This window comes from Mustela lutreola, chromosome 9 (genome assembly GCF_030435805.1).
Source record: "Mustela lutreola isolate mMusLut2 chromosome 9, mMusLut2.pri, whole genome shotgun sequence".
In the NCBI taxonomy this organism is placed as follows: domain Eukaryota; kingdom Metazoa; phylum Chordata; class Mammalia; order Carnivora; family Mustelidae; genus Mustela; species Mustela lutreola.
The window spans coordinates 116402768-116422428 of NC_081298.1; the positions used below are offsets into that span (position 1 = coordinate 116402768).

The 19661-nt window shown below is 42.9% G+C and overlaps 1 protein-coding gene across 7 annotated transcripts in view; it reads left to right on the plus strand.

The window, feature by feature from the left end:
- Nucleotides 1–19661, plus strand: part of LTBP1 (latent transforming growth factor beta binding protein 1) — a 403430-nt gene that overhangs the window by 129888 nt on the left and 253881 nt on the right. For 6 of the 7 annotated variants that reach the window (XM_059188603.1, XM_059188601.1, XM_059188606.1 and 3 more), the window contains exon 4: nt 8405–8574. In XM_059188603.1, coding sequence (XP_059044586.1) covers nt 8405–8574 — 170 coding nt within the window. The remainder of the gene's footprint in view (nt 1–8404; nt 8575–19661) is intronic. The other variant, XM_059188602.1, reaches the window with a different exon arrangement.

A 19661-nucleotide genomic window follows, 5' to 3' on the forward strand; every position in this document is an offset into this window, starting at 1 on the left:
ATCAAGTGCACAGCTGTTTAGGATTCTTGTGTCTTCTTGATGAATTGACCCTTTATCCTTATGAAATGATCCTTTTTATCCTTAGTAATATTCTTTGCTCTGAAATCTACTCCGCCTGTATTAACATAGTCCTAGCCACTCCAGCTTTGTTCTGATTCATGTGAACATGTGTAATCTTTTCTCAATCTTTTGCTTTTAACATGTCTGTCATAATAGTTAAAGTGGGTTTATTGTAGGCAGCTGTGTAGTTGGGTCTTGCTTTCTAACCAGTCTGACAAGCTCTGGCTTTTAATTGAGTTGTTTAGACCATTTCCTCCCCCCCCCCCCCCAAGCACTTGATTTCAGCCAACTTCATTGTTTATTTCTGAAGGGCTGGGATTATTTCATTAAACTTTCCAAGAGGAAGTCTTTCTCCCCTTGCTTCTTAAAGTTTCCTCTTCATTACAGCTCTTTGATTATATTTTCCCCTCTTCTAGGAACTTGGGATTAGATGGGTTGAGAATTCCTGGGATGTTTTCTTGTAGCAGTCATGTTCAAAAGAGTGTCTCCTCACCAGGGCTGTGCGGAGACACCGGTTTCCTCTTGAGGGCCAGTTGTGAGACACCACAAGTTAGACATTTCTTAGGATATGGAGGACCATTTGAAGAAAAGGCAGATGTGGGAAATTGTAGGTGCAGCTCTCAGCCTTGTCTGTTACCCCAACAGGTCATGCCAAGCTCTGAACACATGTGACCTTCTTGGCATAACAAAACACAGTGGTTGATTGGACTCGCCCATCTTAGAAGGCTTCATGGCAACTCTTTTCCCACCGTCTCTTCACGGTGCGCTCCCTTCCTTTTTTAACAAAAAGTTCTTTCCAATTCTATGTTGTACTGTTCCTGCAAGGAATTCTAGTAAATGATTTTTTTTTTTTTAAATTGCTATTCCATGCCATTTTCAGGGATAGGCCAGCCCCCTCTTCCAAGTTGCCAGCCAGGCAATCTGAGTACAGGTCTATGTCCCTGGCCTCATAGGGGATACAAAGTACATAGGAGGTTGTACAGATTTTTATCTCCTCTAAAGCTTTTCATGGCCATTCCCACAGGCCATTTGCTCTTTACTCATGTCTCTTAAAATTGTTTGATAATAATAGCACGTGTTGATAACAGGGTTTTTCAGCTTTGGCCCTATTGATATTGGGGGCCAGATAATTCCTTCTCGTGGAGGACTATCCTGTACACTCGAGGACATTCAGTAGCTCCCGGCTCCTCCCCACGGGATTGAGCCCCTCACCTCTGAATCATCACGTTCAAAAATGTCTCTGATATTGCCACATACCTCTGGGGGCAGAATCACTTCCAGGAAAGAACCACTTGCCAAAGACCATTGGTTCCCAAAGTACTTGGTTCTGTTTTCCATGTTTATTAATGATGACCACAACAGTTTACTACATTTCCAAGCACTCCCTCCCCCACCCCCACCCCCCGCAATATCTACCTTCTTTCATTTCATTTCCTCAGTCCCCTACTGGTCTATCCCCCACACTTAGCTGTTTCATATACTCTTCTCTTTCCTTCTGTTCTCCAGACTTTGTGTTTGCTTGTTTCATTGTACTTCCACTGTGTGTGTTCTGGCAGACTCCGGCTCTGCCTTATCCTGTTACTGGCAAGCTGTCTGTGCTGCCCTTTGATCTCATCATCAGCAGTCTTTTACCTCCTAATCCTTTTCTTGGTCTGAAAGATAATTCGGTGTGAATGGGCTCACCACAAAAATTAGTCTCCCTTCACATGTGTGTTATGCTGTCCTCTGACCTCTTCTTAGCTGTATGTTTTTTCTTGGTCCTTCCCTCTGTGCATCTCAGCCTCAAGAACTCTTGTTTCCTCCACCAAACCGTAGCTGGCATCCTGTGTACTTGAGTGCACCGCCTCTCCCTTGAGGAGCATGTACCCATGCTTCTCAACAACTTGGAACCCATGCAGGCCACCTAGGATCCCTTGAGTTTTGTTGGCAGAAACTGGCCCTGAGAGTCTGGACATGACTCTTCGTGGCCTCCTCCAGCTCCATTTTCTTCCCCTTCTGGTTTCTCTTAGTCTGGATTATAAACCTGAGTATGCTACACAGAGGGGAAAGGTTTGGATCGCCTTAGACTGGACTTCTGTGGGAAACATTTTATGGCCTGTTGGGGGTTTCCTTCTGTGAGGTCCAAAGCTCTTTCCTTAAGTGGAAAGGGGCTTGTGTTTTGCCAGATCCTCCCACCCATTCCACAGGTCAAATAATGAATCTAGTAGAAATATGGAAAAGTTTAGTCGGTACGTGTGCCAAAAATTGCCACTCTGAAGGCAGCAGTGTAAACAGTGTGTGACTAATCCTTTCTTTTAAGGAAAGAAATTGTATGCGATTGTTTCCCCTCTGCTTATAAAGATACAGAAGTTTCCACGGACTCAGGTCTTCAGATGGCCAGGGCTATCCCTAAGTCCAGCCTCTTTTTCCTTGTCTGTCTTGTCCCTGTGTCACAGCATGCCACCTATCAAGTGTATGGCCCATTGCAGCCACACTCCTGTCACTACTGAAAACACACTGTGGATGGTACCAGTGACCTCCCAACCCAGGCACGACAACCTTTCCTCATTTCATTCCTTGCTTTTTCTGCTGCAGTTGGCAGGTGATGCTCTCTCCTTTCCTCCTAGGAACTTTCTTCCATTTATTCTTTCGGGACCCACATTATTCTTGTTTATCTTCTAATCCCCCCCCCCCCCATTTTCTCTCTACCTCCAGACCATGTGGCTCTGTGTTCTTTTTTTCTGAAACATTTTTGCCTTTGAGGAAGTTGGCTCCTCTTAGAACATCACTTTTCCACATCTTGGAGGCTTTCCCTAATTGCCCCTCGGAGACTTGCTCCGTTTTCTGTCTCGAACGTAATTATTGTCCTCACAAACTGACCCTTTCTTCTGCCTGCCGTAACTCAGCATGCTTCTTTGCTGTTTCTTTTCCCCTTGGCCTTGAACAAAAATAACCGTCCAGTCAACTAGGCTTGAAACCTTTATTGTCACCTGAATCCTTTTCCTTTTGCCCCCAACTGTCCTGCCTTTAAACCTTAAGTCCTGTTGGTCCTTCGGGTAGTTTGTCTTCACCCAGTCATTTCCTCATTTATTCCTTTTAGATGCTGTCTAAACACTTCTTGCCATAGAAAGTGAAGATTTAGCTCATTTACCTCACCTCTCACTCCCCACCCTTTCTCTCAAAATCATTATTTCATTTTCATAGCCTGTGTACACCCCAAGAGCAGATTGTGCCTCTGTTTTTTCTTGTCAACATCATCTCTCAAGGTCATGAATCTTATCTGATGACTTGGCATTTCATAAGGTGAGGGCAGTGGCCATCCCAGTCTTCCCTCCCCTTCTCCTCTTCTTCTAGAATCTTCCAACCTTCTCTGGCTAACTCTGTACATTAATATCACCAGAGTTGGGAACATGGTTGTTCCTGACAGTTACAGCATTTGCAATATCTTGTCCATGGGAGTACCACTCAGTGCTGGGGTCTCTCTGTGTGTGTCGTGGTTCGCTCTCATGTGTGCTCCTTGAAGAAGAGTGTTCCTAGTATCACGTTTGAATGTATTCTCCATTTTTCTTTCCAGTGGTTGCATTTTATACCAGATAGTCAAGTGTCTCCAACATTGCAGTTGTATTTTCCGTTCTTGTGACTCCTTTTCCCCCCGGGATCATTCTCCTGGAACTCCCTGTCTTCCTGATTTCCTGGCACGCATCTTTTCAGGGGGAAAACGGGAGACCAGTCTTTGAGCTAGAGGAATCCAGAATCAAGAATGAGAAGACCTTGCTCTGGGAGTGGGGAGCAGTAAGTTTTGTGGTTTATACAACATAGTTCCTTTCTTTTAGAGAAGAGTATGCATTTTTTTCACCCCTCAGAAGGGTGGAAGTCTGACTTCTGGATGTTCTGTTGGCTAGAGTTGGGGAGGATAACTGCCTTTATATAAAGATTTTTAGTCACGACACCAGTGTTCAGCTCTACTTTTTTTTTTTTTTAAATCACCCTTTGCTTTACTTGGTTTCAGGTCTAAAACTCCTCTGTGTTTCCCTGAGAAGATTGTCTCCTTGTGCCTGTGCCCTCACTCTTGACTAGTGCCCTTACGCCTACTGGTTGCAACCCATTAGGGAGTCATGAAGTCATGAAATCAATGTAGTGGTTCAGGACTGTCACTTAAAAAAACAGATGAGCGGACAAAATCTCAAAGTGTTCTACACATGCTAAGGGTAAATAATGTTTTATAACACTTATTTTAGTTAAATAAAAACACAGACCTATATGTATATACACGGATTGGATCTCCAAGTAAAATGGACTTCTTACTGCAGGTTGAACTAAAAGAAATTAGGAAGATATTTTCCAGGCCATGGATTCCTCCTGGCTGCTACAACAGTCAGCATTTCTCAATCCAATTTGAATCTTACAGATTTGTTGAAATATGTTTTGTGTGTTTATTAATGGGTACAGCGAACCATGTTTAGTACCCTTTGCGGCCCAGGTATTGACGAATCCAAAGCCAGGCTGGAACAGGGACCTAGAAATCCAGCTCGGCTAAGTGTTAACTCCTTTACAGGATTGAGGGCTGTATGTTCTGGGAGGCCCAGTGCTGGGAGGAGGGAGGGGCACTAAGGGCCTTGGGATAGCAGCTGTTTATTAGAACAGAATATTTCCATATTTTAATGACTTGTGTGGCTGTACTGTTGTGTAAGAGCCAAATGTCAACTCTGGGTTTAAATCTTTTTTATTCCTTATAATGTTAAGGACATCTTTGGAGGTAGGTGAGACATTTTAGGTATCTAAAGCAAAACAAAACAAAAACCCCCCATTTTGAACCAGAGGTCCTACAGTTTTCATTTTTAGCTTAATTTTCTCAAATATTTTAGTTCTCTTAAAAAAAAAATTGTAATGCGCGGCACCTGGGTGGCTTAGTGGGTTAAAGCCTCTGCCTTCGGCTCAGGTCATGATCCTAGCATCCTGGGATCGAGCCCCGCATCAGGCTTTCTGCTCAGCCGGGAGCCTGCTTCCCTTCCTCTCTCTCTGCCTGCCTCTCTGCCTACTTGTGATCTCTGTCTGTCAAATAAATAAATAAGATCTTTTATAAATAATTAAATAAAATTGTAATGCTCTGACACATCTTATGCTCACTAGTGATAGACAAGCCTCCCCACCCCCCAGCCCTGGGAGAGGAAAGAATGGAGAAAATCCAATTGAAATGAAAGGAGGGAGATCATTCCTGAAATACTTAGACAAAAGAGAAGAGTTAAAGAGGATATGTATTTGTAAGAGGTAACGAGGTGGTCTGGAGTGGAAGTAACTGAATGGTGACATTAGAGGGAAAAGTGGAGGCCAGCCGTGAAGGGAGGAAGAGAGAAGAGAATGCGAATCATGTCTTGGTGAAATAAGTGATGGCACGGCTTCTTCCATTTGCCCCAGGTGGTGCCGCCGTCCGTGGCTTTGCTTCTTTCTTTGTGGGGCTGTCATGCACAGTGGCTTCAGTCTGTTCCTGTGTGTTGACACTCTTGCCCTGGGGGAAAGGAAAGGTGATGGAGGAAGGGGAAGTGCCGTTCAGGTTAGCTCCGTATCTGCGCTGTTTGCGACTTGCCTAGTGTTTCTATTCTAGTGACACTTAAGTACCATTACAGTGGCTCATTTCCCTAAGTCCCTAGTGGCTGAGAGTTTTTATTCAAGTTCAAGTCCCGGTAAGCCCGTCTTCCTTGTTTGTTCATTACTTTCCAGGTAGGTATAGGGAAGAGGAGCCCATACATAAGCTTTCAGCTCATTTGGTGGTGCCTCTCACTTTTTTGATTCGGAGGGGAGAAAAGGGAGGACCTTGACTAGCAGGCAGACCCCCCTCCCCACCTCCCACCTGGCCCGCCCTGCGTTCATCCTACCTGGCAGCGGTCAGAGCTGGAATGCTGTCCTCTTGCCAACAGAAGCACTTCTACTAACAGGTGCCAGCAGCATCGGGACAGGATGACAGCATAGCTGGGGAGTGAGTTGCTCCAGAGATGAGAAGAAGGGCTTCCCGTTTGCGCGAGGCTGATGGAGTAGACGTGTGGTTCTTATCATTCACCACCAGATGTGTCCAGCTGTTACGCTTTCTACTCGATCCTGACCAAACATGCTTAAAGTTCAAACCAACACTTACATCATCAAAACAAAAGTGTTTATAGCATTAAGCCTTACTTAGGCTTTTAGTAATTTAAGTCATGAGTCTAGTGATAGAGGGGGTGCCCATCCATGGAATTGTGTCTGGGAAAACTCAGGCCCACGGTGGGTTTTCCTAGGCTTTCCGGCAACTCTCCATTTTAGAATGGTGGATCGAGGTCCCTGACTGGCTAAGAGGGAAGCACTCTTCATCCCAGCCTCTTCTTTCATTTCTTATGGACGCCTTGTCCCACAGAAGAACTCATTCGTCGGCTCTAGTTAGAGTCAGCCGAACAGGCTGACTTTATTCAGGACTGTTCCTCATTTTGATGAGATACTGTGTGGTGTTGTTTTGGGTTGCTTGATGGTTGACCGTTCGTACTCACCTGTCACAGTGTCATTTCTTCCTCTCATATAGAGTCCCTCTTTAGGAACACTCTTTGGGGCTTTGGGATACTTTATCAGTGTGATTCTATCCCAGTCAACCATTTTCTAAGTTCTAGTATCATAGTTTGGAAATATTTTGATTGATTGAGGTGGTTTTAATGTGCCACATTTGATAAAATTCAAGATTACACTGGAAAGGTCTCCTTCCATAGGCTCTGTTTGCTGTTAAAATGCTCTGTCCCAGCAGTTTTGGTAGCAATAAAGCATTTTCTAGAATTACTTGGTTATATCTTCTTTATATTATTTGATTATTTATTCATCTGGTTTAGCTAATAATTTTAGTCCTGTTCCCCAGGGAATTTTAAATCTGGGCAAAGGCTTATTATTTTAAAGTTAACATGCTGAATAATATTCTGTCATGTATATATTACCACATCTTCTTTATCCATTCATCTATCTATGGATGCTTGGGCTCTTTTCTTGTCGTGGCTATTGTAGATAATGCTGCTGTAAACACAGGGGGTGCATGATCCCTTTGAATTAGTATTTTTGTATTGTTTGGATAAAATACCCAGAACTAATATAACACTGTATGTTAACTATGCCAGATTAAAAAAAAAAAACAAAACCCAACTTAAAAAAAGAATGGTTTCCATTACATGGAACAAAAGAGAACTGTCCTAGAAAATGGCTGGGCCAGAGGGTGATTGTGTTCAGGAGTCCCCAAGGTTCTTGACTTGTGACAGTGAGGAAATGAGATTGTGCTTAGTTATTCTTAACTATTGTTGTTATTCTCAGGAACTAGTCATTATAAAACATTTAACCAGAATAGTACAGTTTTTAATTATTATGAGATGCAGCATAAAATATTTAAATGTTAACTAGAAAAAGTTGAATGTTTCTTCCTTATCATAATTGTATTTCAAGAAATAATTTTAAAAATTCTTTTTTTCCAGTTTTTATGGGTTCACAATTTTTATGAGCCTTTTCTTCTTTGCCCTGTGTGTGTGACAGAGGTTCTATGGTACTGGTTAGGAGCGTGAGGCTCAAGGAGCTTGCCCATCTTCCCTTCTGTCATTAGGAAGGTCCCACCGTTTACTGTTCAGGCTCTGATTGTTGACTGTTGATTTTGCCCAACTGGTCAACCTGGGAATTTCTTTCATAGCCCCCTTTCTGTGTTTCCTTCTTCCTTTCCTCTCTTTGCATTTCCAATACTGTCTGCTTACCAGTATATATAAAATGTGCTTTTTAAATATGGGATCCTTCTCATGTATAGGTCATTGTCTTTCTTATGTATAAATGTCCTGTGTACTGCATACAGGCTGTACTAACTTTGCTCTGAATCCTGTGATAGACTCTGTCTGTGGTGGTCTGTTCAGCCTATTCTTGACTGTATAGGCACAGTCCCTTTTTACATTAAGGTTCCTTCTTTCCTTCTGCCTTTCTTTCCTCCTTTCCTTCCTTCCTTCCCTTTAAAGATTTATTTATTTTAGAGAGAGAGAGAGAGAGTGTGTGTTTATGTGTGCACACTTGCGTGTATGCACAAGTGAGGGAGAGGGAGACAGAGTGTGGAGCCTAATGCAGGGCTTAGTCTCACAACCCCCAGATCATGACCTGAGACCAAACCAAGAGTTGAATGTTTAACCTACTGAGCCACCCAGGTGCCCTGTGTTAAGGTTTCTAAGCATATAAGTGTTTAGTTCCTAGTATTATAATTGGCAACTACAGTATTTGAAGGAAAAACTGAGCCTTGTGTGGAGTCTGTTTCCTAAGTTAAATTTCTTGTTTTCCCACCTTAGCTTTAAAAATTCATAATTAATGTCCCTATCCCGGCTTTGTTTCTTCCCAGAGTGACACCCCTTTCCTCACAGAATGTGATGATTCATCATGGCCAGACCCAGGATTACGTGCTCAAGCCTAAGTACTTTGCAGCCCAGAAGGTGATTTCGGGAGAGCAGTCCACGGAAGGTTCGTTCCCTTTGAGATACGGGCAGGGTCGAGTCCCGGCACCTTTTCAGTGTGAGTATAGTCCAGTCAACGATTTTTCTAAGTTACAGTATCATAGTTTGGAAATACTTTGTTTGGTTTAGATGGCTTTAATGTGTCACAGTAGATAAAACCTAAGAGTCGTTAAAAAAAGAAACCAAAAGACCGAAAAACAACCCAAACACAACAAACCCACCCTGGTTCCCAAAACAATTAGACAGCAGCCCATTTTCTTTATTTTTGAGGAATGGCAGTTTCCTTGGATGTTGGCAGAGTCTGCAGTGACCTGCCTGTAATTTCTGCAAGATGGTGCCATTTCTGACACATGCTTGGTTTCCTTTTAGATACAGTTGTATGCCTGACATGTTTACATTGATAACATATTTTCTTTAGTAAAATAGCCAGGATTCATGCCCTTTGACATGTCTGAAATGCCCTGCATTACTCTCTGAGGTTCACCTCCAGTGGCTATTTTTATGACCCGAGTTCCACTTTTCAGTATATGGTGTGGATGGTGTGGCAGATTTTCGTCTGAGTTTGTAAAGTGTATTGTATCGGTGGCCAGCTTGGTTAATATCTCGCTATGTGGGAAGCTCAAGGACAAGCCCTGGTGCAAAGGGTGGGGAATGTGATGATTTGTGGTTTAGGTGTTACAGAGTGTCTGCTGGCAGCATCTGGAGGAAATGTTCTGGAGTTCAGAGCCGAGAGAGCGAGACGCACGCGCTCGTTCCAGCAGCTTCCTGCTCCGTCTCACGTTGACTGATTGCCTCCGCCACAAGTAATGAAAGAGAATGCCAGTTGTTTGGTTGAAAAGGAGTGTCTTTCACCACCAAAAAGAGTGAGGATAGCTGAGAGAGAGTGTTTACTGCTGTTGGGTCCTTCAGACATCTCTGTCTGCATGGGTTTGGTTCCATGGGCTTAGGGCCACCTCCCTGAGTTGGTCACCGTTCGAGAGTGGTTGACTCTTCCCTGAGAATTGGTGACTTAACAAAAAGAGTATCTCATGTAAGGTTTGCACGTTGCACTTTTCGTATCCTCATGGTCCTGTCAAATTACCTCTTATTTCTGCTCAGTGACCTGAGGCTGGATTCCCCAGAGCAATAGTAGTTGGATGAGGTTGACTGGACAAGCAAGCTCTGGGGATTTTCAAAAGGGAACAGTGGAGAAATCCTATAGATGATCTCCTTGTCCACTAGGCAAGACACTTCCCCATTATTTGTGGAATAATCGAGGTGTCCATCTTGTTTTTAAAGATCCTTTGATTTAAGTGCTTTATAACTTATTCTTTGTGAATATCCCTGAGTATATAGTATTTGTCTACTCTTAATAAAAAAATAACCCCAGATTTAGAGTGTGATAGGAGGAGAGTTTTTGGAAACTTATACTCATACTGGTAAAGGAGAGAATTTTGAACTGTATGGAAACATCAGGAAAAGATGGTCTAAAAACCACTGGTATAAAACTAGAGATAATACTGGTTTTGATTTGTTGATGATTTGTTATTGGAATGACGGGTCCCACAATGTGTGTGTATTTTAAACTCTCCGACCTTCTGAGAGGTCTTCTGGACCAGAAAGGTCTTCTGGAAGATGAAATTACATTTTAGAAAAATAGGAAGAGAAGTTTATCTGTATTGCCCCTAAATTTCTCACCCATTCTGTTTAAATGTCGTTTTTCCACAGCTGGGAACTAGTAAAGTAATTCAGACTAACACATAATCACAGTGATGGGGTTCTCTGCTCAAACTCCCCAGAAGTTAGTGGAAAAAAAAAAAAAAAAAAAAAAGGCTTAGGAACTAATTGAAATAGGCATTTGGGAAGGCCAGGAAAGGAGATGTGGCTATTTTTTGCTGAGCCCAGAACTCTGTTGAGAGCTGGAATGCTAATAGGAAAGTTTTAGAAAGAGGTAATTTGGCAGGACCATGAGGATACGGATATGGCAAAATTGAGTGAGAACAACAATAGAAAGATTAAAACTAGAAAGGAGGGACAAGGAATACTAAGAACCTAAAGGTAATGTCTTTGCCTTAGGTGAAAAGAGCCCCCAAGGAAACCTTACATATAATAGAAAGGGAGAAAAAGTTAGCAAAGTCCAGGAAAATCAGGAACTTCTAATGTCTTTACTTTCATCCTTATAGAAGAGATCAAATATAAACAGACGAAACTCTCATTTTGCTGAAGAATTTTAAGGTCCAGTTTTAGGTGTAGATCATCCTGACTCATGAGAAAAACAGAAGATATTACCAGCAGGTACGGATAATATGTCTTGGAAAGAGACTTAGCAACCAGCAGCCACCGTCGTTACTTTTGGGAAACTTCGGCAACTAAAGAAAACATTGAGGTTGGCAAAAGCCAAGAGTTGTTTTCCCTGTTGAATTGAAATAAAAGAGGTGGTCTGCTGTAGTGAATGTAAGTTTAATAGCACCATGCAAACAGCATTCATGATACTTACTGGGAGCTCTCAGCATTGTGTAAATTAACCACCTTGTAATAGGGGAGCCATAGCCCTGCAAGCCCAAGTGAATAAGGATTTGCTGTTAATGCCCAGGAGACCAAGAGAGAAAATGGTCAGAAGGAGCAGGAAAAGGATGACAGTGGTGGGGGGTGTATGTGATGGGTCCAGTAAAGCAAAGTGTGTTAATATGTTATGTCTAGCACTCTCTAGATAAAGTAGATAGGCAGAAACGAACTCCCACATTGCTACGGAGGTGTTCTCTGCTGTAAAGCATGAGCATTTTATTAGAATTTCCCAGAGATTTGATGACCTGATGCGCCATCCCTTACCGCTGTGCACATTCTGCGTTCCCTGTTTTCGTTCTGTGCTTTGCCATCCTTCTGAGTCACTTCCCAGGTCGCTTGACATCCTGTGTTGGGCGTTGGCTGCTTACTGGTTATCTCTAGTGACAGATTCATAGTGGGGCTATGCTTTATTCATTGGTCTCAAGAATTTAATTTGCATGAGTATCCGCTACAGCAGGGGTCTGTAAACTTTCCCTTGAAGGATCTGATAGTACATACTGCAGGTTTGGTGAGCCAAGGTTCATAATCGTGAGGATGTTATAGATAGGTTCTTACGTGACTATTATAAATGTGACATTTAAAAATGTGAAAATCATTCTTAGCAGACGGGTTGTAAAAAAAAAAAAAAAAAATTATTTATTTCTTTTGAGTGGCTGGCTTGATTAGTCTCCTGGGTGGTCAAGTATGCGAGGTGCCGATCTAGTGACTTAGTCTGTCAGTGTACAAAAAACTTCTAGGTTTTGGGCTTGTAGGTAGCTAGGTCATACCCATTGAGCTAAAAGCTGTCCAAGAGGCTCTGTGTGTCACCAGCTGTCACCTTCATTGTCCCTGTCCCCGCAGTCCACCCTCCTCACCATCATGATCTCAGATACATCTCCATTCGTTCAAAGGCAGCCAAAAATGTATGAGCTACTAGACCACTCTTGTCTGATAAGTCCGGTTTCCTTTCCTGTTAGAATGGCAGGCCACACAGCAATTGGGAAAATAATGGATGTCACTCCTGTGTTCAAGGAAAGCCATTTAATATTGACAGAAATAACATTTTTGTTGGATGAACCGGTAACTGCCATCTGGCTAGACTAAATCACATTAAGCTATCACCTGAAGTCCTCCAAAAGTTACACATCGTGACTGTAGGACCCATCGTTTCTGCTTCTAGGTATATGTCCAAGAGAATTGAAAACATGTGTTCACACAAAAACTTGTATACAAATGTCCATAGCATTATTCATAACAACCAAAAAGTGAGAACAACCAAAAAGTCTCTCATCTGATGAAAATAGAAACCAAATGTGTATCTTACAAGGGGTCGTTCAGCCATAAAGAAGGAATGGAATACGGATGCGTGCCACAGCGTGAATGAACCTTGAAAACATGTGGAGTGAAGGAATCCAGACACAAAAGGATTCAGATCACATATAATTCCATTATACGAAATGTCCAGAACAGGCAAATCCATACAGACAGAAAGTAGATTAGTGATTGCTAGGAGTTGAGGAGAGGGGGAGTGATTGTTTATGGATAAGGAGTTTCTTTTGGGTTGGTAAGTATTGTGGAATTAGGTAGTCATAGTGGTTGTATGACCTGTGAATATATTTAAAATTTTAAAGTAATGTGTGTGTGTGTGTGTGTGTGTGTGTGTGTGTAGTTAACAAAACACTTAGCATGAACTCCAGGAATGGAACTCCTTGGGCTCTCTCTAAGTATGGTATGGGCTGAGGGGTCTGCTTTATCCAGTATCTTCCTTGGTGACTTCTAGGAAAAAATTGAGTATATAAACCAAATTCTGTTGTATTTACTTTAGTATTTATAATCCAGAGGAAGAAAAGTTAAAGTGACTTGATAACCATTTGAAAGATCATTTTACAAAAAACAGTCGAGATTATTAGTATAGCATACGTTCAGGGGCAAACCCAAATAATTCGCACAAAAAAGAGATTAGTTTGGCATAACTTGCTAGAAAAAGGCCTCGAAGGTAGTGAGTGTACATACGACTGTCTGCTATTATAGTAAAAACACCATGGGATGCTTGATGATGCTAAAAGCAGAGATTATTTGTTATAATCTGTGGTGGAAGGACATTTTTATCTTCAGGGTTGTAAGTACTAGACAGCTTCCTAAGAAAGGTGGTAGACTTACTTAAAAAGGAGGTTATTAGGATGAGCAGAAATATTCATGTAACTGAAGTGGTTTGGAGGTTCTGCAAAGAGTTCTAAGAGCTAAAGGACTGGGCAATCCGTCTTAAATATACATCCGCTTTGTCTCTTTTTCTATTGCATTTTAGGATTTGGAAATATTTAGAAATTTAAACTTCTCTAAATCAGATTTTCCATTGCCAGTTCCAGTTGTTTTCCTATCAAGGTGGACCTAGCTTTTAAAACAGGTTATGTATATTTCAAGGTCACCTACAATTTTAATTTCAGTTCATTTAGATTTTCTTTAATTTCATTTAAATCTTAAATTTAATTTCAAGTTTCATTTAAATTTTAAATTTCAGGAAAAACACATGTCCACTTTCCCATACTACCTTTTTAAAATTTTAAAAGCAGATACAAGTCAGATTCTTGAAAGAATTGCCAGTTTTTCCCCCAATGTGCTGAAATACGGGGGAGAGATGGATTGCTGGCCTTTCAGACACATGGTCCTGTTAAATCACAGAAGTTCAGACAAGCTCACTATTTTCAGTGGTAAGTGTAGCCTTACTGCTTGACGAAGCAGCCATCGTGGTTCAGGAAGCAGATACGCTGCCCTCGCTGGGCCCCTCTTGACAGAAGAAAATATAATCCTGCCTGCACTGGGACCCCCTTAGCCCTGGATCCTGTGGTGTCTGTTGACTTCTCTCAGGTCCTTGAAACAGATCAGCCAACTCAGCAACCAGCCAGTGACTGATCACAGGCTACCTGAAATTCCTGGCTCCCCCACATGAAGGTGGAGTAGTCACCCGGGTCTCAGGCTGGAGATGGGGAGGCAAAGACGCCATTGTTCTCACAGCAGCAGTGAGGCTAACCCCTGCATCTCAGTTCTGGCATGACTGTAGCCCCCAGTCCCAGACAGTGAAGAGCATGGGCCCTTGGGCACGAGACCTCCGCTTTGTACTTCTAGTGACACTGGTTGAGTGTGCTAGCAGGAGCCCCCAGGCTTTGTTCCATGTGACATCAAGAAGCATAACAAGGTGTGGAAGCATCTCAGGGTTTGGTGGTTAGGTCTCCCCCTCACTCCTGTGTTTGGAGTGAGGAGTGTGTATGGTTGCAGACTGATACAGCAAAGAGATTCCCTGTAAAACCATGCACTTCCTGGTTGTCCTCACTGTGGGAAGGCAATGCTTCTGCAAAGGGTCAGAGCTGACAAGGAGTTTTTTCTTTGGCAAAACAAATCCAAAGGTTACGAAGCCAGCCCTGTTTGGCCAGGACGGTTCTGCTTATCCCAACCACTTCAAGAAGGTAGATAAAAACACTGCTAAAATGCTCTGGTGCCCAGTGCCAGTCTGAGTCCTCACAGGGGGAGAGTCTGTAGTATATCTCAGATAGCCCACCATGGGACAGAAAGAAGGTGATGTGAAGAAGAGACATCAAAGTCATCCTTCACCTGCTGGCCCTTCCCAAAAGAAGAGAGAAACCCTGAACCGACAATTGGGTAAAGACAAATGTAGATGCAATCGGTAGAGTTGAGGAAATGCAAGCCAGATTGTTCTGCATGGGACGGACTGTGATTGGGAGATCTTCAGGGGAGGAGCAGTTTGAAAATGCAGGTCAAGAGGAGTGGTCCCGAGAACCACCCAAGCCTCACTTTAGGATATCAGTGTGAAGAGAGAAAGGAAAGAGTAGAAGGAGATATTGCATGTGCTGGCAACTCCCCATGTCTGCGATGCCCTCACTGACAGTCACTGATTGGTGAGAGCCCCACTGGGACAAAGTTCTGCCCATAGACAGAGTGTGCACTTCGAGGGAAGGAGAATTCCATAGGTGCACGTTCTGCTGCCCTGATAGCCCTCCCTGCATGGAGAACACCTTTGGTGGGTCATGTGCAAATAAATGTCTTGGGGATTGGGTACGAGTGGCAGTGTAAGTGGGAACCAGCCAGGAGCTAGATCTTTCAAGGAGCTGATGAAAATTAACAAACAATTTAGCATTTAAAATACTAGGTGTGAAAAAAGACTGCTTTAAAGAAGGGATTAGGGTAAATCTCCATGCTTTTTGCCTTATGCAGTCAAGTCCTTGATTGGTCTGTTCGGTCACCCACACCACACTTTGTGTGGGAATAAGGAACCTTGAGCCAGTTTCCAGCTGTATGTCAGTGTGGCTGTTAGCACTGTAGATGACTAGAAGGGTATCACCTCTCGTTGGCTTCAATGCCTAGATGCCAAAGCAACAGCATTCCTTGGTACAAACTGATGTCGAGAAAACATTCCAGTGAATACGGGTGAAGGATCAGGGTTTTGCTGAGCTGATGTCCTTAAAAATCTATATTCCACTGAGTCCTTTCCTGCTGTAGGGAAGGATTCATGTGCCGTCTTGCCATGGCCACTGTGCCTCATTTGGGGGTGGTGAGGGCAAGTGGTATGTTTTATCCAGGAGTTTTCTGATCACATCCCAGTCCAGGAAAGTCAGTGAACATTAACGTTCTCTTTGCCTCTTGATTGCTTACACACAGTAGAAGATTGCTGGGCAATGGTCGACATAGACTGATTCGAAACACTTCCAGGAAGCTTATCCAACAATATTAAAACAACAGTGGAGGGAAGCATACAGTGAAGGGTTATGTAATCTAAATTCTCCAATGGGAAGCCTTTCATGCCAGAGAAGGTTTCAATCCCAAGGGTCCAAGATTTCATAATAAATAAACAAAGTAATCCAAGGATATTTCTGGGTATTGGGACCAAGTTCAAGATATTGAGAAATAGATTCTGTATGGTTCCAGAATATTCTGTGATCAAACCGTGATAATGGTGGGGGAAAATGCCACGAGTGAATTTACAGGTTGCCTGGAAAGTGCAGAACAGCATTTTGGGAGGAGAAAATCCGTGTTTGAAAAAGAAGAGATGCTTTACTCAGCCTTTGGATTTCTCTGCCAGAGACAGAGGGCTTTACTTTGATTTTAATTCTGAATAAGAAAAAAGTTTCTAGGGAATAATCATTGTTAAAGTTGCAGTGATAGTTTTGATTCAACAGAAATGAGACTGTACAAAAATAATGCTAAGGAGATATTCCAAAGGGAATTGAAATAAAATGTGTTTTTACTCAGGTTAGTCCCCTTAAAGAGGGGTCCTCTTAGCATTGAAAATTACTGCCTTGTGGCGAGTCTGTCTTCCCCACTCTGAGGTAAAGCCCTCCCTACCTCCCTTACATTTTATGACCTTTGAGAGTTTGTGTTGTAATTTTCTACAATTTTAGTTCTGCTTTTTTTTTTTTTTTTTTTTTTTTTTTTTGGTATTAGTATTAGCCCCTCATGAAATTGAAATGTGCCTTTACTGAAACCCAGTTGCCCAAGTTGTGTTCCCGTACAGAGGAAGTACAAATGCACACACGGTTGCAATGGAAGGAAACCTTTCTTCCCTAAGAGGCAATTGCAGTAGGATTGTATTTGAGTACCTCTTCTGACAGGAAAACATTAAACCACGAAATGTGTATGTGTGATGCATGTATATGCATCTATACACATACATGTTCAATCACAGACGTAAACGTGTGTTATTTCAAGAGTTATTTTTCTGAAGCTGCCTACATTATCCATCTCACCAGGATCTCTTAAAAAAAAAAAAAAAATTTCATGTAGCCCTCACAGCGCTCTCACGTTCGCTCTTCCCAAGGTCCCAGCCTTTTAACTAAATGAAAACTTTAAACTGGCCGTGGTTGCTCTTGTGAAAAACATCACAGTTATTTCAAAACCCCTGTAACCTAGGAACAGACCTAGAAAGCTTCGGGGAAGAACAAGAATCTGGACAGCAGAGGGGAGGGCGGTGGTGTGGCTCCCTCTGGTAGATGGCCCCCCGGGCGGCTTGCGTGGGATCCGGTGCTCGCTGCTAACGATGCCTGGAGCCGCAGCTGTGCTGCTTGTTTGACTGCGGGCCACTTAATGGCTACAGGTGCATCTCCCGATGGCCATTGCCTGCCTCAGATCCGGCCGAAAGCCGAGCTCTTCCGCCCACATGTTCAGTTTCCATGCCCGCAGAGCTCTGCTTCCCTTTAGAGGGGTCCAGAATAACACTCCCCGAGCAAAACCTTTTGATATTTTTTTTCCCCCTTTACTCATCCTTCAGAAATATTATGCCGCCTTTGGTGATACAGTTGGGTAGATGCTATCGGGTCCGAAGGCCTTTTTCTTTGTGTTTGTAACTGTAGATACTCAACAAAGACAAAGCCCGATGTTAAGTGGGCTTTGGTTTGTTTTTACAAGGAGAGAGGCACATACATTTTGTCAACATTTTCCTGACCTATTTAGCCTTTATCCGCGACAGTTTTTTTTTAGCCCAGAGTAAAGAATAAAAATGTAGATCTTATTTCCATGTAATTCTTTCTTTCCACCTCCTCCTTGCCGAGGTGTCCTTGCAGGGATAGTGGGTTTCCCTGCCCCATTGACTTGGAGCGTGGCTGTGTGACTTGCTCTTACTAAAGGAGCAAGTATGGCAGATCTGAGCTTTAGGTTGTCTGGTTCCCCTCTTCCTTGTACCGCGAAAACCCCATGGATCCAGTCCGCTGGCCTGCCAGTTCCTTTGACTTCTGCTTTTCTTAGATTACCTTAGCAAGGCACAAGATTGACTTTTTAAGACAGTCTGGGCAGTTGTTGATCTCAGAGCAGATGATACTGTTCTAATCAGCTAGGATACATTTAGGTAAAAATGTATGAGGTCTGGGTGACCTCAGCTTCTCGCCACCGTGGAGCAGAAGATGGATAGACACTCGACCCAAGAAAACCACCCTGAGCTGGCCAGCTGCTCTAAGGTGGCCTGACAGAAGAACGTTCCCTTAGAGGGATGATACTCATGAAGTAAGATTAATCAGAACCTTTCAAGAAATTTGTAAGTTAGGGTTGAACAGTAAGCAATTGGAGCAGAAGTAGAATACCAAATAGAAGCAGAAACAGCCAGGAGAAGCTTTGTATCATGTCAATGTTGGGTCCAAGAATGAAGTCCAGTGGCATTTTCTGAAGGGCATTTTCTGGATATAGGGCAACATATAATGGGTTGCTGAAAGTACTACAGATTTTTTTTTCCATTTTATTTTATTTCTTTTCAGTGTTGCAGCATTCATTGTTTATGTACCACACCCCATACGTGCCCTCCATAATACCGATTCTTAATGTCTTCCCAGTTATGGAAGTATATTCTGCTCTCCACAGGTCTGGCCTGTGTGGCTGGCTGTTCTGGGTTGTCTTGAAACCTGCATCTCCCGTTTTGCTATACACAGCTCTACTTTTCAGCCCCATCACTTGTGAGTGTGTGCAGAGCACCCCCCAGGGTGTTGTAGGCAGAGAACCCAGCGAGCACACATTCTGTTTGAACCCTTCCCCTCAACAACAGCATGTCTTCATGTCTCAGAGCACCAAAGACTGTCTTTTAGAGAAGGGTAGCCCAGCTGCGTTAACTCTTCTTCCCTCCTTTAGTCTGGTCTTTATCCTCTTACTCCCAAGAAAGCTTGGGGTGTTGGTAGATGCCCTGCCTGGCCTGGGGTTTCATAGGGCCTGCGGTGTTATCTAATTTATATATCAGTACCCATTTGGATTTTTTTAAAAAGATTTTATTTATTTATTTGACAGAGAGAGAGGTCACAAGTAGGCAGAGAGGCAGGCAGAGAGAGAGAGGGTGGGGGGGAAGCAGGCTCCCTGCTGAGCAGAGAGCCGTTATAGGGCTTAATCCCAAGACTCTGAGACCATGACCTGAGCCGAAGGCAGAGGCTTAACCTACTAAGCCACCCAGGTGCCCCACTCTCCCCAATTTGGATTGTTAATAGAAGTGTTTTCAGCTCTCAGATTCTTGCTCACATGGAATGGAGAATGTCCAGCTTCTGTTCATGAGTGAGTACAGACAGGAGTCTTTGTAGTAAGACCCTGAAGTCCCATCATGCCTCCTGTGCATCTTTCTCTGGTTTTGGGTTTTCAGGCCACCACAGTGTGCTATGTGTGCAAATACCTGTCAGGGAGACTCTGCCAGGTCTTGAACATGGAAATAGAGCAAAATTAGATGCCTCTTTTTTAAAGTTTTAAAAAGACTCTGAGTGGAGAAAGTGATTCATGATGTTTCTTGTCAGAGATCCCAGTTTCCAAACCACACCTTAATATACCTCAAGACCATATAATATGTATTTCTAAAAACCTGCTGAAGGTATTGGAAATTATATTCTTGTCTCTGAATGTCAGGTAATTAGGAAATTTGGACGTAAGCTCATTTGTTCCCACCAATGGCACTATGTAGGTCCCATCTTCCTCTTCCCTCATCTATGGTGTACTCAGTGCACACCAGCCACTGTGCTGAGAGCCTGATACACATTAAGTTAGGGTGTTACATTATAATATTAGTATATTGACTATTTAAAATTTACCCTACCTGCATATTCATGTAAGTTCGTTAGGAATCAAAACTGTTATGAGTTAAGAATTGCCAAAACC